Source organism: Pelmatolapia mariae, linkage group LG1, assembly GCF_036321145.2.
Source record: "Pelmatolapia mariae isolate MD_Pm_ZW linkage group LG1, Pm_UMD_F_2, whole genome shotgun sequence".
Lineage (NCBI taxonomy): Eukaryota > Metazoa > Chordata > Actinopteri > Cichliformes > Cichlidae > Pelmatolapia > Pelmatolapia mariae.
In genome coordinates, this window is record NC_086227.1 from 27815213 (window position 1) to 27839815 (window position 24603).

At 41.0% G+C, this 24603-nt stretch overlaps 1 protein-coding gene across 1 annotated transcript; it reads left to right on the forward strand.

The window, feature by feature from the left end:
- Nucleotides 1-635: 635 nt before the first annotated feature.
- On the forward strand, nucleotides 636-24603 carry greb1 (growth regulating estrogen receptor binding 1). Its single transcript, XM_063477647.1, has 34 exons — nucleotides 636-729; nucleotides 6055-6215; nucleotides 6382-6471; nucleotides 6923-7099; nucleotides 7262-7444; nucleotides 9001-9114; nucleotides 9421-9543; nucleotides 10570-10731; nucleotides 10875-10997; nucleotides 14449-14634; nucleotides 14766-14902; nucleotides 15150-15426; nucleotides 15514-15642; nucleotides 15721-15918; nucleotides 16007-16204; nucleotides 16343-16526; nucleotides 16681-16864; nucleotides 16977-17113; nucleotides 17231-17582; nucleotides 17702-17817; nucleotides 18024-18229; nucleotides 18364-18910; nucleotides 19085-19241; nucleotides 19334-19436; nucleotides 19606-19761; nucleotides 19920-20056; nucleotides 20152-20313; nucleotides 20950-21154; nucleotides 21663-21825; nucleotides 21947-22065; nucleotides 22507-22739; nucleotides 22899-23099; nucleotides 23272-23410; nucleotides 23788-24603. The coding sequence occupies exons 2-34, from the start codon at nucleotides 6062-6064 to the stop codon at nucleotides 23949-23951; spliced, it is 5916 nt and encodes a 1971-aa protein (XP_063333717.1). The 5' UTR covers nucleotides 636-729; nucleotides 6055-6061; the 3' UTR covers nucleotides 23952-24603.

A 24603-nucleotide genomic window follows, 5' to 3' on the forward strand; every position in this document is an offset into this window, starting at 1 on the left:
AATTTTCTTTCCCTTGAGGTCTGATTCACTCAAAAGCGGGTAAAAACTTTGAGGCGAAAGGGGGTTAATTTCGGTAAAACCATTCAGTCTATCCCTTGTTCACTTTGCATGGCTGTACCATTTGAGTATTTTCTTTATCACCTCGATTCTATTTAAAAAATGGGTTGTTTGTTTTTTTTTTCTTTGAAACTTCAGAGAGGATTCATTGGTTGTCGAAATTTTTACAAGGCTGACTAATTATTTAATCGCTAGCTAGGAAAAAGAGGGAACGAGGGGAAAAAATTCCCATCTAAACATTTTGAACCATTTTCTTTTTTTTCAGGGGAGCTCATTGTGTGACAAATAACTTTTGCAAAAAAATTCCCACAGCTTTACTGTTGTCCGCTCCTTATAATAACAATAATAATAATAATAATAATAATAATAGTAATAATAATAATAGTAACAGAGCAATGATATCTTGTGGCTTTTGAAGAAAAAGATACATGAATTATGGTAAAAAAAAAAAAAAAAAAAAAAAAGAGGCAAGCGCTTGCAGTCGGACTGTACCATTGTTGAGGAGGGAGGGGGAGGGGGGACCTTTCCATGCGGAGGATCAGAGGTGATGACACGCGCGATCCCCAGTCCCGCTGTAGGTCTCGCACCAGAGACATGGTGACACAACACCGGATCAGCTTGCAGGCTTTTCTTGAAGAGTAGTTGCTCGATTTTTCTCGCTGAATCGTAGAGGTAAGCGCGCTCAGTAGCCAGTTTATTTTTGGTGTTATTTCTGTAGACATGACACATTATCTTTTTGGGTTTCTTGCTGATGAAAAACATTCTCTGCCAGCTCGGTTGTAGCTGATGTTGTAATGATCACTGCGAACAGAGTGGGTATGAGCTGTGGCGCTGTGTCTTGACTGTGGCGCTGTGTCTTGACTGTTTGCTTGAAACCCCCGTGGTGTATGTGCCTTTAACCTTTTACATTTGTATTTATTTAATAGTGAGGGACAGCTGTCTGTGTGATATAGGATTTAGGTTGGCAGCTTAATCATAGATCCATATCTTATTTGCTTTCGTATTCATGGCTGCATCCTATAAAAGCTGGAGCGGCAAATTTTAGGATTTAGTTTTGTTTGCTAGTGCAGATAGTTTGTCTCCATCTCCTACTGTACCAACGTAATGAAAAAGTTTCTCATAAGGTCTGACCTCATTTTCCAAACTCACGTCTTAATTTAATTTGATATCTTCAAAATGTCAGTTTGACTAATTAAAGAAAGTTTAATTTGGGCTGCAGTTTGTCAGATGAACTAATAATGATGCCTACTTGTTGAGACATTTATACTCCTGTTATGTTACTTTGTTTATTATCTAGCTAGATGTGTCAACAGTCCATGTGTTGTCTTGAAAATTGCCTATTGTTTCTCTTCTATTAGGTCCTTAAACGCAGTGGTTACAGCCCTGTACATCAATATGTCATGAAAATTTATTTCATGTTAGGTGTAATGTGTAGCTAAACTCAGGTTTGATACTGAATAAATAACACAAATATTATTTGGGCAATGGGATCCTTTTTAGTCCCTTTGTAAGCCATCCTGCAGCTAAACTGTTTTAAATCGTAAGGTGCAGGTTCATACTGATTTTGCATGTATGTAGACAACACAAGTTTCCCTGGAGTCATGCATGATAGAGAGAACAGAAGAAACAAAAACTGCTCAAGGACACTGAGTGAGATAGCGAAGCAGCAGGCGTAGCAGACACTGAAAATTCAGGGAGTTGGAGCTTTGTAGTCCCTTCCAGCTATTTATTTTTGTGCACAAACTCCAACAGATGTATTGTGTACTGTATGTTGTCAGATGCAATGTTGTGTTTTAATATAAAATTGATGTACATGTAGGAAAGAAACATAAGTGAAAAATCGCTGAGTTTCAGTGATTGGATATCTTTGTGTTGGCAAAGGCAAGTGGTTGGCTGAGTGGCTTCCCAGTGCAATGTGTGGATGGCTGCTTGAATGGCTGGCTGAAGAGTTGCCTGACCAGTTGGCCAGTTGGCTCCCTTACCATCGATTCAGTGTCAGTTGAGCAAAGTGTGAATGAAAGCATTTACTGTGGGTCAGTGGTCAGTTATGGACCTATCTAAAGGTCCGCTTGTGTGTTTTTGTGTGTGTATTATTGACTTCCCCTTACATATGTGGCAGGCTTTGGCTCAGTGCTCACAGAGCATCTGCAAAGCTGGAGGCTTTTTTTGTCTTTTCCATTTCTGCTGTTTGGTGCCGAAAGACATGCTGTACTGACCAGCTGACAGTGCTCGACATTCCTTTGCTTTATCGTCTCATCTCTCTCACACAGTCACATGCACAATTAGCTGCATATATGTATATGACCAACAGTGTTAACAGGATCATTAACAGGAACTGTTATGTAATGATATCGTATGTGTGTGGCTATGTCTTACTTCTAGGAACAAATTTTTTTAAATCCATGAGGTAAATAATTAAATATAAAGCTGAGGACATGTTTCAAGGTTAGGTTCCAGTTAGGCAATTAAAAGTTGAATTTAGAGTTAGTCTTCAGAAAGGTAATGTAAATTAATATAATGTCCTCTGAAGTCAAAGATTTATGGCTGTATATTTGCGGTCTGTGGAGACTGCAACCCTTCATGTCTGACTGAACATAAAGAAAGAAAAGCTACTGCATGTGTTTGTGTGTGGCTGGTATGTGCGCCTGGCCAACGGAGAAAGAGCCTGGGGTTCTTATCTGACCTCCCCAGGATGACCTTTCACCCCTCAAGACAAGCCTTTTGTGTCAGCTGAGCTAGAACCTATGAGAGAGCATGCGCGAGTGCCTACATGTGCGCGTGTGTGTGTGTGACTGTGCATTTTTGTGCACATGTGTATAAGAAGTATAAGCCACATCAAAGCCTTAGCTAAACATTGTTATCTGAACTCCCCTTTGACCTCACGGTCATGAGACGTCTCTCAATCAAATTCATCCATGCCCTCAAAAGTCAGCATGTGCATGAAAGTTTGCATATATTAGCAAGTAGGGACTCACGAGATGTGTGTTGTGTATGTTTTTTTTGTTTGTTTTTGTTTTTTTATTAAAAAAGAAAATAAACAAATAGAGCTCACCTTCTTCATTTGTTATTTAAAGGCAGCTACATCCATTTATTTAAAAGTGTTGAAGTTCTCAATATAAATGTACTGGTGGCAAAGTGTAGTGTGTGGATTGCGTGGTGCTCAGGGCTTTGGGAGGATCCTAACTGCAGGTTTGTATGTGTGAGGTGCTGTGTTTGAAGCCAGCAGTGGGAACAGGGTCCAAGAGGTCATAAACCACCACAATAGTGCCTCTCTCCCCAGGGTGAATCAGAGGCAGAAAGAGAAGAAGGGAAGGGTGGTGGGGGGTGGTGGTGACTTGAAAGGATCTCCCACTTCCATGCCAAGGAGAGGGAAGGTGGGGGAGATGGGAGGAGAAAAGATCAACAAAGCTTCCTTAAAAGTTTTAGTTTAGAGATAATTTCTGTCATCTCGGCTGCATGTCTTCCTTCATGTGTAAGTGATCTCTGTTTTGCTTGGAACATGTAGTAAAAAGAATTAATTTAGGACCTATAACAGTAAGAGTACAGAAGTAATATAATAGAATGTAACTAAATCAATAGCACTAGACTATTTGTCCTTTACCTAGGTATTTTACACTCATACTCGAGTACATTTCAGAAACAGCTTCAAAGATGAGGTTTCCTCATCCCATTAAGAAATGTTTTTATTCCTTTTTATATAAAACCTTTTGCATTAACTGTAAACTGCATTGTCACAAAATCGTGACAACAAAATGTTTCTGAGCTGATAAAAAGGGGACTGTTTAGAGATATTTGGTTCTCTTTTTACAAACATACAATGATCTTCTAGCATGTGATGCATTGCTATACTGAAAAGTATGCAGCTTGATCAAAAGTGGCTGAAACAAAAGCATCTACAACAGTAAAATGCATTAATGCTACAGTAATGTTCCTGCTAATTCTTAGCAAGATTTTGCATTGTGTTGGCACTTTTACTTAAGTAAAGAATCTGCATCATGTCTTGCTCCTTAGATGTGCAGCTAGAGATTAAAGAGGAGGGCATTTTTATTTAACAATACAAGTCCCAGAAGAAGATTACTGTCAGTGCTTTGTATGCTTTGAGCCTTTTTAAATCGGAGTGTCCCATAACAATATGTGAAGAAAATCTCTCTTTGAAGTGATAGCACAAGGAACCACTTTTTATTAACAAGTAGCTACAAAACCACACCACGCAGCTCAAGGGAAAGCCAATTCTGTTTCCTTAGACTGACAGCATTTGCCTATTTGAAGTTTAGGATTTTGGTTAAGATTCAGTAAAAGGTGGAGTACACCTCTCTGCTTTAATCTGCTTTCCCTTCCATTTCCCTCCCCACCGTCTCTTTCTGTGGTTGTAAAAAGATCAGACTGCACTTTGGTAGAAGGTGTGATTACTTCCTCTCAGTCCCGACTGTGTTATGACAGGGCTTTTTGTCTTCTGCTCTCTACAAGACGGTGCAAGGCATTAAAAGCCAGCTCTGCTTCTTTACATATGAAAGTGTGGAAGCAGAAGGTTGACTGGTAAGGTATGTGTATGGGAAATGTGAGAGAGAGGACGTGTGTGTCTCTTTCCAACAAGTGTTTCAAGATGAGAAAATAAAGCTGAAATCAAGAGAAGACTTGTCCCGTTAACAGATAGATAGATGTTTAGGGAAAAGTTTAACCAGGTTTAATTTTTGGGAAGACATTAAACTCTTTAAAGGTCAGTTGAGTAAATTAATACAGCAGTTTTTATTATAAATGGTAGCTCATGTCAGTTTAAGTTAAAGACGATTTGTTTAAGATGAAATTACAGAAAACTGAGACAGAAAACTAACATCTGTTACTCATTAATCCATATACCATGATATTTAAAACCGGATGTCATATTTTGGCTTTTAAAGATTTTGTACATAAGCCTCGTGGTTTAGAGAACCATAGTGTAAGGTACTTACTCAGCTTGAAGGCTGTAATCTGACATGCAAGCCTTTAAAAAGAAATTAATCTACCCTTCAGGTTTCTGACTATTTGCTGGCTCGTGTACCCAGGTTTGCCAGTCAGTAATGTGCAGCTTGTGTGTGTCTGTGCTTGTAGCAGCTAGTATATGAGCACTCAGAGGTTTAGAGGAGGGGGATTAAGTTGGTGTTTACTGTTCAGCCTTGTTTTTTTTCTTGGTTTTTTTTCTCCCCCTGTGTTGAATCAGTTTGTTCTCTCTGCAGCACATTTGGTTCTGACAGAAGTCTTTTTTTGAAAATACTCAGTGTTTTATTACATTTTGTATTATTATGTAATTGACTTTAAAAAAAATGAGAAACAGTCTCATCTGTTTTAGAGTAGAGAAGCGAAACGAAGCAGGGAGAGAGCAGAGAGAGAGAGAGATGCACTTGAGCAGAAAGGAGAAAAACAGAGGGAGGGAGTAGCGTCTAGGTCAGGGTGCCCTGACTCTGTCAGTGCAGCTGATTTTATATCATGCTGTCTGGACAGATTCCATCCACCAGTAACCACTGTTTAGACGTGTGTGTGTGTGTGCGTGTGCATGTGTGTGTGTTTCTCCCTGTGTTCTTTGTGACTAGATGTGTTTCTGATTATTTTTATTGTGTGTGTGTGTGTGTGTGTGTGTGTGTGTGTGTTACTCAACAGTGTTAAAGAATAAATTTAATCGCGATCTCATAGGGCTTCAAAATTCTACCTTAAAAGGAGGCCTTTTAACTATTTATGATAAATAAGACTTGAATGTCACCTTTGTAGGCTTTGTATGTGCTTGAAACATGCACCTGGACCAAAGATAAAAAAATATAACATAGCTATTTTTTTTAAGAAGTCTTGAAATCCTCTTCCTCTGAAATCATCTTCCATAGAAACCACAAAAATCACAGAACTTCTATGTGGTCTTTTTCCCATCTTGCAGTTTCTTTTTCTAAAGTAACTAAAAAAAACTACCATTAGCATGGAAAAATTGTCCTGTGCTGTTCATCACAAGGTAAGGTCACTTTGTTTTTACAGGACACCAATGGGGAACTCTTATGCAGGCCAGCTACGGACCACACGTTTTGAGGAGGTCCTCCATAACTCCATTGAGGCATCACTGAGGTCGAACACCATAATACCCCGACCTGTCTTCTCACAGTTATACCTCGAGACAGAGCAGCCACTGGCACGTGACGGTGGGTTTTATGGATGGTCATGAGAAATGAGATTTTGACCAACATAAGCGTTTGATGACTTTCTGATGTTCAGCTGAGTCTCAGTTTCTTTAGTTTTTCTTTTCCTGTCACATTTTTTATGCTGAAAATGTAAAGATTTTGGTTGTGCTTCAAACATGCTAAACAGATGAAGATGATGAAGATGGCTCAGAGTCTAATAGTCCTCCGATACCCTACCAGATGAAGCCCCCACCTGAGGGATGCTGCACCACTGATGGTTTGTATACATACACATAAACACCATATAAAACCAATAAACATACACTCTCAGGAATACATGTGCAAGATAGTGACTATAAATAAGATTCGGAGCTGGAACAGTGACAAGGAGATGTACCTTTTAGGGTTTACCTCCTCTGTGAATGCGTTGTACATGATGGGTGAAGTAATGGAGAAAAAAATCAGGATTTGTACCTACTCTTGAGTTGAGCTTTCTTTGATGTCTCATTTTGTATTTACTCTTTAATAAAAATAAATACCATAAAAATGTACTACCCATTTATTAATTTTTTTGACCACTTATCCAATTAAGGGATGTGTGGGGGCAGAATCTGTTCCAGGTGTCATTGGATGAAGCGCAGGTTAAATCCCTGGACTGTCAATCACAAGGCACACTGCCCTTTCGTTTACTGAAAATCACTTTTCTGTCCTGATTTTCCACTCCACAGGCTTTTGTCAAGCGGGCAAGGACCTTCGCTTGTCCTCCCTTGCTTCTGATCCCTTGGATGTACCCCCTGGGTTCATGTTGGTTGGAGTAAAGTCTCCTTCTCTTCCTGAGAACCTGCTGGTCTGCGCTGTGGACCGCCGCTTCCTGCCAGACGAACGGGGTCGTTACGCACTGTTGGGTGAGGGAGAAGACTGAAACAGGAAATTGGTGCTGTTAACAAAAAATCAGCTGAAAGAGGAAAATAAACTGCATTTGTGCCATTCAGCCTGTGTGAATGTAGGGATGCGCAAAAAATACTTTTTATTGTAATAAATTTTTTTTATTTTGGTGCCCCCAACAGGTTTCTCGGGAAACTGTATGGGCTGTGGAGAGAAAGGTTTCCGCTATTTCACAGAGTTCTCCAATCACATTAACCTGAAGCTCAACACCCAGCCCAAGAAACAGAAGCACTTGAAGTACTATCTGTACCGAAACAGCCAGGGCTTGCTCGTCAGAGGGGCTCCCATCTGTTGGAGGGGAAATGGTAAGAGGTGCACACATGTTAATGTAGTCAGACACTTAAGTTGACTTCCTGATTGTAGCACAAACACCGATTTGCTCAATTGTAGTGACTAAACACTGTAGGTCACAGATGTCTTTTTTCAAGAAACATTTGTCTTTGATCAGATTTAGATTCAGCAATTACTGGTGTCCAGCTTCTGCATAACTCTAACATCTGCATTAAATAGGATTCACATAAAGAAAAACATAAAGCACGGGGTAGGACCTAGATCTGCCTTGAAATATACTTTACCATTTTCCAGCAGTTCAGAGATGAGCCCTATCCCCTCTTAAACATAACAAGTGCTCAGAAAAAAAAGTGGACTGTTAAATAGCATCATGATGCAGTAAAGATAAAAGGTGCTCTCTGCTGTTTTAATTTGTGGTCTTTTGTATTTATTTTTAAACAGGTAGTAGTCCATTGAATAAATAAAATTGCTCTTGATATGTGTTTTTTTTTTTTTACTGCTCCGCTCAAATTAAAGATAGGGAATGAAAAACATTGCCACTAAATGATGGTTTCATTGACAAATTAATTAACTTAATGAGAAGGTCTCATGGTCTGATTCTATTTTGAAAATCTTTCTCTGCATATTTCAGTTAGCATTGTTAGGACAAAAAAAACAAAACACCCAATGCTTGTTTTAGTGTAAACAATGACCAAACTCTCACAGCTAATGCTGTAGCTTAGTCATGTACATATACAGCATTGGGGTTTTTTTTATTCATTTAACATCTACAAGCAAATCATATTCAAAATAATTATCCATTGTGTTGAATCTTTGGCTCATGTATTCCCAAACAAGTGAATAAGTAGTAAAGCCATAAGGACAAGTGAAAGGTCATACTGGAGAGCGTAGACTGTAGACAGAGGCATAATAGTTTACTGATGAACTTTTATGAAGTGAAAGCGCTTGTGTTTTTTCATGATTTGTTAATCCTGAAGTTTAGGAGTAAAATGTGAGACTTATTTTAAAAACAAAAATCAGAGCACGGGGTATGTATTGCTGCAATATTACCAGTCAAGTAATCTCTTAATGCTCGTTTTCAAAGCACGAAGGAGTGTTGATATTAAGAAGTGTGGAATATATATGTTGTGCTCATGGATGAAGCTCTTTTCCTATTTGCTTATTGTTTAATAACAAACCTACCTAGGTTAAACCCAGTGAAGGAAGTTCATGTGTTTGGCTGGTTAAGTAAGTTATCGTCATCGTTCCCCACAAACGTCTCCATGACCGTTGCGTTTTTACTCGATACTGTTTTTAATCTCTTCTGCTACATGGTTTTCTGATGCACTTGTAACTCTCACTGACTGCTTATTAGTATGCCTTCCTCCCTGAGCCCAGTTTTAAGAAGGATGCCATTATTATTATGCCGTCTGGATAACTTTGCTGAACTTTCAGACCATGACTGAAACACTTTGTCTTCCCATGAACCTCGCACACCTGCACACTGATGCATACGCACATTTAAAGCTAGCCGTTACAGCATCTTGTTGCTGCATTTCTGTCTCAGTGGTGATATTTTTTTCTATATCAGATGGCAGGATGAGACAGTTGGGACCCACCCTCTCAGAAGGCCAATCGACACCAGATGAACAGCCCCCAAATCTAGCATTGAGTCAGCCATCACACACACCTGGCAGCCACTCAGGTAACAAACAATACAGAGATCAGCTCCAGGAAAGACAAGTTGATTCTTGGGTTCCTTTTTGGTTTTTTGTCATCATTTTTTGTTTGTATTAAAAAAGATTTAATTTAATCATTTTCAGGGTGCAAGTCTTATTTAAACACAAGGCTGCTCAGGGTTATTGGCACGTCAAAAATTTGTAAACAGACAATCTGTATTTTGCTTAAATGAGCTAAAGTGAAGAGTGAATGCAATTATTACAGAAATAGTTTCATTCATTACTGTTGATTATTTTGATTCAACTTTGTTGTATGTCTCTGCTAATGGCAGCTTCACACACGGAGCCACAAACAGCTGACGTCTCCCACACTCTGATAAATGACAACCAGGCTGTTCCCTCCAATACTCATCCACCTTTAAATCAGTCAGGGCCTGGAAGACCCTCAGCTACAGGTACACTGTGCACTCCGGTGACATCTGCAGTTTATTCCATGTTGGTTTAAAGGCTTACAGATGATATTTTGTTTAAAGGGGTTTTGGTTATGCTACAAATCTAATATCTCATAAAGTAGTTGCATACACAGCAGATGTATGCATACACAGCAGATGTATGCAACTACTGTGTTGCAGAATTTTTTAATTTGCTGTTTTAACCTAATCACTTGGCTTCTGTGTGCATGTAAAAACGGTGAGTTTTGTGTCTATTGTCATTGAGCCCCTCCCAAGGGTTTCCTCTCACCTTTCAAAGCAGAGCTCCTGCCGCCATCAGTCAAAACACTGTGTGTGAGTGTGTGTGTGTGTGTGTTATAACACCCCTGCTATACAGACGCCAGCCAGCTGCATTGTCTGCAGAGGGATGTCTTTTGTTTTCCCTGCTTTCATTTGCCAGCACTTTTAGGCACTAAACTTCTACATCCCCTTTTTCTTCTGTCTGTCTTTCTCCCTCCCTCTGCTTCAGTCTGTCACCTCTATAAACCAAGGTTGTAAAATACCCCGTCTCATCTTCTTTTTCCTGCTTTCTCTCTTATTGAAAAGCTTCCTTCCTGTCAGTGTTGTTTTTTTCATGGTCCTTTTAACAAGTGGGCCTTTTATGTGTCCCCCATATTACAGTATTACAACAGAAACTGTAGAGGAAAAGACAGGTTGATGCATGACTAAGATGCAATTCTTTTTGTTGTTGTTGTTGTTGTTGTTGTTGGATTAACAAAAATCACAGAGTATATGTTCTGTTAGTTTGTTTCACGTGGCACTGACCAAGATTACTCGATGTTTTACAGAAAATCAATCCTAAAACAACCTGAGTTGTAGAAAAAAAATCTAATTTAACAAATTAACTGTCAAAACATGTAGGAGAAGTAGAGTTTGTGCATCTGGAAAAATGAGAAAGTGGTGCAATTTAAAGATTTAAATCTAATTATATTCCAGTTGAGTGTGTCAAGCTCAATAAGCTTTTTATTTTTCTTTTTATTCATCTTTCAGGGGTACATGTAAATACTGGGCCTCCCAAAAAGAGGCACAAGGGCTGGTCACCTGAATCATCTACCAGCAGTCTGCCAGAGAGCACAGCGAAAACGCCACCATCTTCATTGGCCTCATCAACATTATCAGTGTCCTCTGTCGCCACCAATGGCTCCAGAGCAGGTACATTCAGGAAAAATAGACTGTATTTTACTTTTACTATGACTCTATAAATGTATCAACAAGACAGTTGTGTGTTGTATGATCTGCTTGTGTGTTTTTCTGTCTAAATATTTGTATTTTCCTTGTTTTCCTTCTGTATGCAGAGACTACAGCCCAACAGGGTTCATCACAGTGGGTCTCAACACCACTTTCTCCCCCAGAGGTGCCAGTAATAGTTCCAGATCAGCTGCTGCAAACCTGCAGACTGCAACCTGTCATTTTCAAAGGTTAGAAATTCGAGTGAGAGCTACTCTACCTTACCAAGGCTGGAATTGTGCTCATTGTGCTCAACTGTGGATGCCATGAATGTGTGGTAGTTCCTATATTATTTATTTTAGTCTGCCTGGATAAAATGATCTGCTAGTGTCCTTGTAGTGTAGGTACTGCAGTGTCACAATAAACTGGAGGACATGCAGATGTCTGCAAGGAGCTTGCCTCTGATGATGTAATCAATGTCACTCAGACCCAAGCAGGTCCTCGCAGACTCATGGATTAGGAATGTGTTGCACTTGAGTAAGAGAACATGCTGTTAGGTTTCACAAGATTATTTGGATTTGTGACAGAGTCCACATCCAGCTTGTATTTCATCATAATTTTCCATTCAGCTGAACTCAGCTTTTCTTACGCGTGAGTTTTTTAGTCAAAGGCTAGTTTAGCTTGCCCCTCCTCATGGATCAGAGCCCAGCCAACACCTGATGGTGTTGGTCAGCCTCCCCTCTGCCCTTTTAGCCCCTTTTTGTTTTCTGTAAACTTAACTTTGTGTTTTCACTAAATTCTCCTAACCTATCTGCCCTTCACCACGCCAGCCAACATCTTACCACCTGTTGTGTTTTTTAAATATTTGGTTCATTCCATCACAGTATTTCCATCCAAGTCTTCCAGTCTGCCAAAAAGTAAGACTGAGGTTGCGAGTTATATAGGACAAATCAACATCTGGAGTCTTCTTGTGGGTGCTGGAGCAGTAGATTAATTGAAATAACAGGCGGTGATACGGGACAGCACCAGTACTGACATGCCCGAGGTAGAGGTGAGAAAATCTGCTACGTAAATAGATAAATTGGTCCAGTTTAGTCTGTGTGAGGCCAAAGAGTACGAGGTGCCTGCCTAAACCAGCTTACAGAAAAATGCAAATACATAGTTCACCTATGTCTCTTTTTTCCTTTTTTCTTGCATTCAGTTTTTGCCTTTTCTGCACCAACAACTTTATTCATTTGCATTTGTCTGTTAATGTATTACTTCAGAAAATGCTTACTATTTTACATACATACAAGCCTTTAAGACATAAAGACCCATATGACCTTTATTTTACTAATTTTAAATTATTACAAAATTGAGGTTATTGTACTCGACCCTAAAAATCTTTCTTCATGCATTCATTACTTCTGTGTAGGGCTATTGTAATTCATGATTATCAGGTTGCTCTAAAAACACCCTGAAACGTCTTCAGGTGATCCAGATACCCTCTCTACTTTTAAGATGAGTCTTAAAACTTTCCTTTTTGATGGATCAAGTGACCCTGAACCATCCCTTAGTTATGCTGCAATAAGCTTTGGGTGCTGGGGGACTTGCCAGCAGTTCACTCATCTTTTTTTTTTTTTTAACCCTCTTTGTGTTTATACACCACTACTGTATTAAACCATTCAGAGATTATACTCTGGCTCTCTCTCTTAGTGTGTCTTTTGTCCTGTCTCTGTCTGAGCTCTTCTCTGGACAGCTGCCCCTCCCTGAGACTTTTTCTGCTGGAGATTACTTCCTGTTAAAAAGGAGTTTTTCCTTCCTTTTTTTTTTTTTTTTTTTTTATAAACCTGTCCCGTTTGGTTCTTTTGCCATCAGAATTATTGTCTAAAGGCGAAGAAAGATGCCCAACGGATTTACTTTACCAAATGGACCATCCCAGCCTTGCCGTAATGGTCCATTTGATTTACCTTTTATTGTTTATTTTATTTTATTTTTTTTTTTTTTTTTACTTGCTAGATACGGGACAGGGGAAAAGAAAAGGGAGAAAGAAAGAGGGGGAAAAAAAAAAAAAAAAACAGCGGAGAAGAGGGACGGGGATAAAGGGCAAAAAACAAAAACCAACAAAATAAGCAGACAAAAAATACATATATCGATCACCTGGATCACCTGTTGAGAAAGAAAAAAGAAAACAAGCAGAAGAAAACGAGAGTAATAGAATAAACAACATCACAATGATATATGGGAATATAACACTAAATACTTAATATTAAACATTGTTGTGCAGCACGTAAGATCGACAGCGCACAGTGTGCTTTGAGGTAGGAGCCAAAAAGGGTGTAGTTTGTGTGTGTGATCACCTGTGTGTACACCTGTGAGCATGAGCGCGCTTGTATTTAAAAGGTTCCTTAATGTAATGATCTGCTAGAGGGTGTGGGGGGCCACAGTCCCATCCTCCAGGGCATGAAGCAGGTATGGAGGAGATCAAAACTCCAGACATCCAGAGGCCCCCAGAACACAAGAGACCAAAGAAGACCAACAGAGGGGCAGCCGCGCCACTGTCCCAGAAAGAGCTGAGGAGAGTCCCAGATGAGGGATCACTCAGCAGCCGCGGAGCAGAAGCCAGGGGGGGTTGCAGTGACGTGCCCGTGAGCTCCGCCGGCAGCCAGCTGTGCCTGAGTGACCGAGCCCCAGGCCGAGAGGCCGAGGGCACCCCACCCCCGAAGTGGCCCGAGCGAGCCCCAGGTTCCAGGCCCCGATAAGCAGCCATCAAGGAGTGAGCCGGTGTGTACCCGGACGCCCACCCCCGGACACAAAGAACCACCAACGCATCGATGTCTGAGGGCGTCCGCCACCAGCAGGGGAAGTGGTGGGGGGAGATAGGCCTCCAAACCTTGGAGGGCCTGAGATGTCCCCAGAGAGGTGGCGTCTGATACCCAACCTGACATATAGACACAGACATACAGGCACACTCAAATACAAACATCCATTCCCACCCTCATGCTCTCATAGGCAATTACTCCACACTCAACCAACGTGGAGACAGACATAAAGAGACGCTGTACACACAATCACACTCCCCAAGCGTACTCTAAGAACCGGGTCTAGGTACCCTTGCCCCTGGAGGGGGAAACTGCACCCAGACCCAGGTGGTGTTACCCTTTTCCCTGCAGTGGGGAGAAGCAGACTGCCCCGACTCCGCAGCAGCAGGGAGGCCCCACACACCAGACCCCAGTCGGACGGCCAACTCCTCCTCCTAGCCCCCCCGCTCCAGCAGGCCGCAGAGACCGGGGTGTGAGAAGACTCCAAACCTCCCTCTACCCGCTCATATGTAGTGTTGATGTATATGTGTTCTAAGGTGCAATTAAAACCCAGGAGGGCATGGAGCTACCTGCCAGAGAGCAGCAGGTAAGCGCATAGCCCCTCCTGATAGCCCTCAATGTCTACGTGTATTTAAAATTGAGAGGTGGGCAACGACGCCAGGAGTTTTTCCTTCCTACTGTGATCGCTCATAGGGGGTTGTGTGTTGAAGTTTCTTTCTAATATTGTTGGGTTTTTCACTACAATATGACGCAACCTGAGACAACTGTTGTGAATTGTATCTAAATAAAACCGAATTACATTTTTTTCCATCCTATTTCCAGCCGAGTTTCATTCTCCCTCATTCTCCGTATGTCTATATTTTCCTTTATTTTATCTGTGCACTTTTTTTTATGTATGCAGGTCATGGCCCTCTTCCTCAGCTGACTGGCAATGTAAATGATGTACTTGTCAGTTCTCTACTTCAGAGCTGTTATCTGAGCTCACAAACACTGCCCAGAGTCTACCAGCACTATGGGCCATCACCCATTCAACCACTGTCCACTGAGATGCAGATTCTGCTCACTGTCTATTACCTTGTTCAGCTTGGTAAGTATACAATCTTTATTTCAGAAACACACTGTTGTAGTAAATAGTTCATCAAAACTGTGGCTTTTTTACTCGCTAAACTGTTTTAAATGAATAAATGTCAAGTTTTGTTTCTCACCTCTATTTCCAAGGGTCTGACCAGGTGCCCCTGGTTGAGGACTTGGAACAAATATTCATGAGATCCTGGAGGGAGTCCCACCTCAGTGAGATCAGACAGTACCAGCAACCTCAAACAACTGGAACCCCAGGGAGGCACTATGGCATAGAGGTCAGACGCTGCAAGAAATAAAAATAAACAAATAATTTTATATTTCTATATTTGAATTTAGGAGACTTTAAGGTACATATCTACAGGGCTTTTTAAACACTTCATAACATCACAGCTTTCTTTTCAGCTGTTTAGTACAGTGAAGCAAATATTAATAACCTTTTCATGCAAAATATTTGAGAAAAAAAGATTACAGAAAACATAATTACAATAAATTAACAAAGTTTTCGCCTTACTCTGTCTCCAGATCCCCCCTGTATTGCCTGGGCTCCCCCAGTATCTGTCTTTGCCCTCACAAAGCCCACAACCCTTGACCCCCAGCCAGCTTCCCTGGCTTGCCCAGCTGGCTGCATCATCTTACGGCGAGGGCGTGGTAGTGTTGGGGAAGGATGTAGGATCTTTGACTCAAGGCCTCCAGCTAACTTTCAGCAGGTTAATGGAAGGACGGCTTGAAAACACCAACTATGTGGTCATCATTGTCACTGCACCAGGACAGGAAACACAGTCCTGTGTGGTAGTTACAGGTGGGATCGGTATTTTTAGTATATGCCTTTATACTGTATGTGAAAAATGTGGTCTTTATCGTCTTTGTGTATTGTATTGTATTGTAGGTAAGCACCAGTGTCGTGCCTTGGCAGAGAGTATGTTCTCTCCCAGTCAGGGTCTGAAAGAAATTGCCCATCAGCTCTCCACTGGTGTTGCACAAGAACTCATCCACTACTGCAATTTCCTCGGACAAGGTGTGTCTCTCTATCTGTGACCTGTTACTCTGTTTTAGTGATTGTTTCCTAACTTTTGTGCGGCTTTATATTTTGCAGATGGTGATATAGAGTCCCTTCTGGACAATACCATTCTGGACAGCAATGAGCCATCTCCCTTATCCAGCAGCCAAGAATCAGCTGAGGAGAGGAGTAATAAAAGTCCCAGAGTCACACACAGTCCAAAGGACTCACATGCACACCTTTCAAAAGACAGCCCAAAAGACACAGCTTCAGGTCCCAAAGACACCTGTTCAGGTAAAGCACACATGACTTAGTGGATACAGTAAGTGGATACATCAGAGTCAAGTGACATGGCCTAAAATTTGTTTTTGTATTTGTGTAGAATACTCTGTTGATTGGCGAGAGGTGCGTCCCATCCAGCTGGCAGTGGCTAGAAAGCTGTTGTCCCATGTTTGTGCTATAGCCGACTCCAGCACACAGAACCTGGACCTTGGCTCCTTTGACAGGGTCAGCTTCCTCATCCTTGTCCCGCCCTCTGAGGTTACATTTCAGCAGACTATTCTCCACCTCTGGAGCTCTGGTTAGTCACATAAGTCTTTTGCCAGCAATCGTGTTCATGGTTCTTCTTTTATTTAAAAAAAAATGCAATCAAAAGAATCTGAATGAACGTGTTTGTTCCTATACATATTGTGTTTTGATGTTGCCCTGTATTTGTCAGGTGTGCTGCAGGAGCTTGGAAGTTTAGACCAGGCATGTGTGTCTCACAGAGAGGCTGAACGTTATGTGGTCAAGATGGACCACAGCGCTCAGGCACGTATTGACAGCCTGATCCGGGAAGCATACAGTAACTCGTACACACTTTACATCCTGGTCCACGACCATGCCCACTGGGATATTAGCAGGTTTGTGTGCAAAGTGAAAAGAAAAATGTAATGATTATTGTTTTCAGTTGTCATTGTTTTAACAGTATCAGAACTGGTACAACAAGAGCAAATCAAATGTGTTTACTCAGTCTCTTTGGATCTCTTCCCTTTTGTCCCTCTTTAACACTCTCAGTGCAACCTACAGCAGCTCAGATAGTGGTTTGGGTCTTGTGGACCAACTGTTAAACTCCCGACAAGTCAGAGATGCTACAAACATCCTGATTCTACACGTCACTTCGTTTCCCTTTGCTCTTCAGACACAATGCACCCGCATCAGTCCCTACAACGAGATCCACTGGCCGTCTGCATTTAGTAATGTAAGATTTAATTTTCTATGTGATTGGTACTCTCTTTTAGTGTAACATTTTTAGAGTAGCAATGCCTATATGTTCGCACAAGTGGCTAAATCTGTTGGCTGTGTGTATACAGGATGTGGACCTGTATCATGAGAGGACACGGTACTTTGGTGTGTCAGAGCTTTTGGAGTCGACTCATTCAGGGAGCAGCCTGCCTCTGATGCGTTATGATTCCTCATTTGAAAGCATGGCAGCTACCTTGGAAGAAAGGTTGTGCACTCACATGTGTTAAATCAACATAAACACTGTATGATTAAAAAAAGAGTTTAAAATGATATCAAGAATACAGCAAGAAGGCTTTATGATATTTCTGTCTCTGATTTCCAGGTTTCCAAAGCTGCACAGTGCTGTGATCCGGACAACAGTTTTGATCCAGCACTACTGTGTTGCTCTGATGGCTGTGTCAGGAAGGTTCAACCGTTCCCACAATCTCCAAAAACACACTTCAGTGGAGACCATGGAAATTGTACAGTCACTGGTCAATGCTGCACAGCAGTGTCCAGCCCATCATGGTCACATGGTACTTGTGCGAATCCCCTCTTTGGCTCTGGCAGCGTGGGCCCACCAACGGCTGTCCAGAGTGAGGAAGCAGCTGGGCCTGGAAGAGAATTTTGAAATCATACTGGGGAATCCCAAGCAAGCTCTGAATATTGGACAGTCCTTTACAGATCAGATCAAGGTGGGGTAGTAATTCTTCAGAAATATATTATAGATGATTTCACCTGCAGAGAACTACAAAAAATTCTCAGATACTTTGAAAGCTGCATGTAGTCTGATTTGTCCTTCTGTTTCATGTAGAAATGGTTGAAGATCCAGGATGCTGACTGGGTTCCTCGTACCTACTTGGAGCTGGAAGCCCTTCCTTGCATCCTCATCCTTTCAGGGGCTGAGCCTTTAGGAGAGTCACTTCCCAGGTATGCTCACTTGAATTTTATTCATTGCTCCCTGATTTTTCACATGACAATATTTACCTTTGTTCTAGTATTAGTTTTAGTGTTACTTTCTGTTTTGGCCTTAACAGATTAAAAAAGGTATAACCCCACATTTTCTTGCATCACAGCCAAAAAAGCTGTCATAGTTGTCATTTTGAGTTTAAACAGAGAGGTCATTCTTTCAACAGGTCGCTAAAGTACTGTGACCTTCGAGTGATAAGCTGCTCATACCTGCAGCGTACCACGCTTGAACAAGAGTTGGGACTGGCTGCTTATCTAGTGAAGAAAGAGTCACGACCACCACAAAACCTTGGATCAGGAAGTGACCTGCTCGAAAGCGATGCTGAAAAACTCAGTAGTACTGACAATGAAGAGGAGGAAGGACAAGATAATGGTAAGATTTCACAAAATCTATATTTCATATCTAAAGAGATAGATAAACTCATTTTATTTGAGAAAATGATAAATGCTTTTTTTTTTTTTTAAAAGCAAACGTGCTATATATTTTCTTCTGCCTGGTATTTTCAGGGGAGCCCAGTCAGCCACTCCAGGCAGATAGTGGAGCTCTGGATCTTAACCCTGCTCAAAGCACCACCTCTCCAAATGTTGAGAAAGTGGCCTTGGATGCCCCACAGTCTTCCTCACAGTCACAGACTCAACTTCAGCCACAGTGCTCCTCTCAGTCTTTTCCATGTCCTCAAACTGCACCAGAGTCCCAAACGCAACCTTATGCTCAATGTTATTCGCAGTCTCAGCAGATCTCCCAGCTGCAGCCCCAGACTCAAATTCAGCTGTTATCTCAAACAAATTCTCAACCTTACCTTCAAATACCCCCTCAGCAACCGTTACTTTCCCAGATGCAAATACGCTCTAAATCAACATCATCAGGCTCGTCCTCTCCACGAGCCTCCTCGCCTCATCCGAGCTGCTCCTGGGCACGAGGAGCGAGTCGGCCACCTTCTGTGCTCCTGCCTCGTGCCCTCTACAACGTCATCACTGCAAGTGACAGCAGTGGGCTTCCACGCTGTACTTCATTCCTGCCACACATGTCTGTTGCATGGGCAAGCAGTTTCAGGTAGGGGACATATACAACAATTTATAACACATATGCGCGTATATTTCCATGTTTTTCATATGAACATTAAGCATATAGAACAGTGATACTGAAAGTGGAAAAGAGTCTAAAAAATATTCCACAGTGACATTTTGGGGGTCAAAAATAGTGATCAATCTTGTATTTTGTGTGCAGGCCTTTACTCAGTAAAATGATGACATGTACAGAGCAGTCACTTTATTATCGTCAGTGGACGGTCCCTCGCTCGTACCACATGGACAGCAGCAATCGCACAGAAGGCCGAAGTGACAACTTCCACCCTCGCAGGTTGCTGCTCAGTGGCCCCCCACAGGTGATTTCTGTTTTTATTCGTTTTATTCAAACTCGAGCATGTGTTGTACCTTATATTCACATTATTTTACCTTTGTTGTTTTCCGACGTCAGGTGGGTAAGACAGGAGCATACCTGCACTTCCTGGGCATTCTGTCGCGCATGCTGATCAGACTGATGGAGGTGGATATCTACGATGAAGAAGACATCAACTGCAGTCAGTGCTTTTGCTGTAGCATTCACCAGTTTTTAGATTCTTAATGTTACTTTTTTTGCTGCTGCTTGGATCATAAAATCATATCTGTCCGTATTTATTAAGTAATCAGTACAGATTGTACATAAACCTGTTTTCAATGTATTCATTTGTAAATGTTTTGCATCTTCAGATTCCCAGACAGAGGGAGTGCAGTACCATCCAGCCAGTGCTCCCTGGCCCAACCCAGAGATTGTGAGGACGATGCCTTTCGACTACACCATCCACGACTCCAAATATGATGACATCAGCACCATATACTGCCCTGGATATAAACCCAATTCTGAAGGTAAGTAAAGCCGGAAAAAACTTGATCTATTTATCAATATATTAACACAAAGCCAAAACTATATGTGCATTGTGTGAATATTTCCTGTAGCTGTGCTACCTGTTACTTTTGTATTTTGTTTTTTGGTCCTTATCTGCCTTTGGTTGTTTGTTCTCCAGGAAATCCTGTGCGGCAGGAAGATGTGTACCTACGTCGGCGGACAGCTAGGATAAAGTTGTCTAAGTATGCAGCCTACAACACGTATCATCACTGCGAACAATGTCATCAATACCTGGGCTTCAACTCTAGATACCAGGTCAGGACAGTACATGCAAGCAGATAGAGTTAAAAAATCCCACTCAAACTATCTTTGAAATGTAAACATGACAGTTGTCTCTAATCATAATTTAGATGTGCGAGTCAACACTGCATGCTTTCACATTCACTCATCTACTGCTTGGGGAAGAGATCCAGCTCTACTTCATCATCCCAAAGTCTAAAGAGCACTACTTCAGCTTCAGCCAACCCGGAGGCCAACTGGAGAGCATGCGGCTGCCGCTCACTTCTGACTGGGTGTGTTCTTGATCATTTAACTTGATCATTGAAAATAAATGTTCCCCTTTCTGTTCACCTCACATCAAGAAAAAGGCGGCAATTATAATAGAGGAGTAGAATTTAGTTGAAGTTTTGTGTCAAGATTTAAAAGGAAATCTTTGCCTTGTCTGCTTCCATGAACATTTTCATCCGCTGTTTTTGTTGACCTTTTCTGTGAACAGACAAGCGATTTGTGGGGTTTGCCACAGTGCAACACCCAGGTGGTTCCACTAGGTGGTGCAATTGGCTTAGCAATTGCTAAAATTGTCCCAGCAGTTCTTATTTGTTTTCACAAAATTATGCAAACAAAAGATTCTGGTTTGAGAAAGTATTGTTTGAAATTACAAGATTTTTTTCTTGCATCAGTCAGAAATGCTCTGATCTGTGACTATTACCTGGACTTCAGAGTTTAAATTCAATATAATCTGTATATTTTTTTTAATAAAATCCTGGCGTATCCTGAGGAAGCTGTTAGTATAACCTGCATGCATTGTTTTAATTTATTTTTCCACATAGTAATACAGAATTTTATTAATAAAATTCACGTTTAAAAATAACAATTTTCTTTTTATTAGCATTATTTTTATTTAATTTATTTTCCCCCTACTTTCCCAGAGCCCAGACTGCATCAAGAGTCCAATCTTCATCCCAACCACCGGCCGTCACGAGCACGGTCTGTTTAACCTGTACCACGCCATGGATGGAGCCTCTCATCTACATATCCTGGTGGTCAAAGAATATGAGATGGCCGTCTACAAAAAGTACTGGCCCAACCACATCATGCTGGTGCTGCCCACTGTCTTCAATGGTGCTGGAATAGGTATTTTACTAATGATAGCAATAAGTAAACTGTTATCCATAGTCTGGAGGGTCGACAGTTAGTTTACCCCAAATAAATGGGAGGATTTTATCCTGGATGATGAAGCCCATGCTGTGTAAAATCTATGATGCAGATCAATCAACTGTGGGGACTTCTTATGGAATAAGGCAGTAGTCAAAAGTATCTTCTTCATCACCATTTTGGTGGACTTATTCTTTAATAGTTGTTTTCTACTCAGCTTGAGCGCTTAAAGCACTTTATGTGACTTGCCTCATTCACCCATTGACACAGCTTCACACAAGCCCTTTTTTCTAGGCCTAAGTGCTCTTAATCTAGCATTCATATGGATGCATGGCGAGCAACTTGGGGTTGCTATCTTACCCAAGAATACCTTAGCATGCAGACTGGAGCAGCCAGGGATTGAACCACCAACCCTCCAAGTATTAGATGACCTGCTCTTCTCAGCTACAGTCAACCCAAGTTTTAAAGTTTTTAAACCAACTCGCAGGTGCTGCTCACTTCCTGATTAAAGAGCTTTCCTATCACAACTTGGAGCTGGAACGCAGCCGACGTTTGGAGGGAGGGGGTCCAGCAGGTGATGTCTGGCCTTTCATCATCCTGGCTGATGACTCCTGTGTTATGTGGAACACAGTAGACCTAGAAGCACGCAAGTACATAGTGAAAAATTATTTACAACATAATTCATTGTATGAGTTAAAGGACTTGTTGTTTGTTGTTTTTATTTTCTGGTTTGATTTAACGCAACCAGTGTTTGATTTCTGTTTTCCTTAGTGGCCCAGTAGAGCACGCTGTGTCACTGAAACAGGTGCTACAGCACATGGAGGCCTGTCCAGACCTATCCCACTATGGTCTATGTGGCATCAGGAAGTGGAGCAGCCGTGCACTCACAGGTCAGTGGTGACCATAGCAGTAGAGATGCACCGACTGCAATATTTTTTTTTTTTTTCAGATTTTTTTCCTATGACCAGCTGAAACTGATTTTTGGCAATTTTTTTTTTCTAAGCGCTATAACTGATATTATATACAAGCAAAAATCAATTTTTCTTCATTGAAAAATATTCTTTTCATAATAAATTATTAAACTTTATAATATCTGCCAAATTGCAGTACGTTACAGGTTCTTGGTCTCTCTTAAACAACTGAAAATAAAGTAAAAGCAGGTGTAGCAGATTGTATATAAGAAAACAAATCACAGTTCTAACTTAATCCGGCAAACAAACTTACTGATCAGAGATTATTTTTGTAACATAAAAAAGCAACTATTTAAAATAAGTTGTTTGTGCCTTAAAATAATATTTATGCTAACTTTTTTTCCCTTTGTATTAAACCAGGTAATGTACTGCGGGAACCCTTCTCTCGAGGTCATCTTCATGACTTCTTCCTCCTAAATGTTGACCGGAGTCAGAATGTCCAGTATGACCAGAATCGCTTCACCTGTCATGACGTCGATTTCACTCTGAGGCTGCACAGTGCCGGGCTGCTTATCTGTAGGTTCAACAACTTCAGTGTCATGAAGAAGCAGATCGCCATTGGAGGATACAGAACATTTATTATCAAGACAAAGGTATCTTCCAAAGTCAGCAAAATCAAAATATAAACTAGCAATCATAAGCTGGGCAACAGATAGTGATTGATATTTTTTTCCTTGTCATTCTGCAATTACATAAAAAAAACGTATTAATTTCACAAGCTATTGTTAATAAGCAAAAAATGTTGTCTCTAGATGACAGATGTTCCCACCTCTGTGAGCCCGTCACAGTACATCTGTGCCCCAGACAGTAAGCACCTTTTCTTGGCTACACCAGCTCAGCTCCTTCTGGAAAAATATCTCCAGCACAACAGCCATAAACTGTTTCCACTCAGCACCAAGAACTACACGCACCCTGTACTGTCTGTGGACTGCTACCTTAACCTGGGACCTGAGGTATACAGACACGCACACTCCACATCTACACATACATGTAGACATGGTTTTAAAAAGAAATTACACAAATAGGAAATTCTAATATCATATTATCATAATATCATATCATAATATCTAATATCATATTTCAACATACACTTCATAAAGACTCTAATCTTCTTGCTTCCTGTAGGTGACTGTGTGTTTTGTGAGTTCCAGACCTCATTCTGTGAACATCAGTACAGCAGGGTTGCTGTTCAGCGGCCTCCTCCTTTGTTTTGCAGACTCCTTTGTGACTCCCGGGTTCCTCAAGAAGTTCACCTTCCTTAAAGGTGCAGCAGCAGACCAAATATAGACAATAAGCATGTGTCTGTCACAGGTGACTCATTTAAGAAGAAATCAAAGCAGTGTGGAGCAGATTATTGATATCATTCTGAATATCAGACCAGCAACCTTCTTCAGTTCTACTTAAGTAAACAAATACCAATAAAGCTAGAACAGTTATAAATTACATTAAGTCCCACAAAATAAGAGCAAATTAGTCCGTAGCTATCACTTTATATTGATCACAGAAAAAAAGGGAATCAGGATCAGGCAAGTACTTCAAAAAGGTGAAGCCATGCTCTCGTTGTTGTATCTGATAATTATTTCTTGCTCTGTGTCACTGTTGTTAAAGAGTGTCGCTCTCCCTCCTCTCTGCTTGCTTTAGGTGCAACTCTGTGTGTCATCAGTGCAGATCGTAGCTCGCTGAGGGAGACGGTGGGCAGGTTGGAGCTGGAAGAAGAGTGGAGGTTTAGGCTCAGTGATGAGTTCCAGACTGCCAATGCCAAAGAGGACCGGCCGCTCTTCTTCCTGACTGGAAAACACATATAACTGAAGCAGATGTGCACTTTGGGCTTGTCGTAGACAGGACTGAAATTAGTAATTGTCAGAACAAAAACAGGAAAGGGATTTTTATTGTTCTGTTTTGTTTTGTTTTTTAAGCTTTATGTGCTGCTCCATGAAATAGGTTAATGTTCGTGTTTTGGAAATACATTTATGTTCTCAGCAAGATATACTGATTGTCTGAGATGTCTGGGGAATGTACGTGCACAGAAAAGAGGCATTTTTATCCTTCAAACAAAGTTGCTAGGCTCTGTAACTCACAGTACTACTTTTGATTTTTGTGATATCTGTTTGCAGATTCAGTTGTTTAGAATTACTCAGTGTTTAGATTTCTTTGCAGGTGCAGGCAACACGGAGAGCTTTAAGGAACGTGGAGGCAATCATTTGTGTGACATGGTAGCTGGCTTCTGTCGATATTTTTGTAGGGTTATTTTTGTAGATGCTTGTTTTGCTTGTATGGTCTTACATATAAAATATTTTGAATTATATTTCATCAGATTGTTATCATGTAAAAAATAAATTTGTTTCAGTGTGTGCAAGAATAAGAATTCTGAACTGTTTATATCGGATGCAGGGCATTTTTTGTGCTCCAGAAGGCTGTGTGATTATTTTGTTTGTACGTGTATAAGAAACATTAATT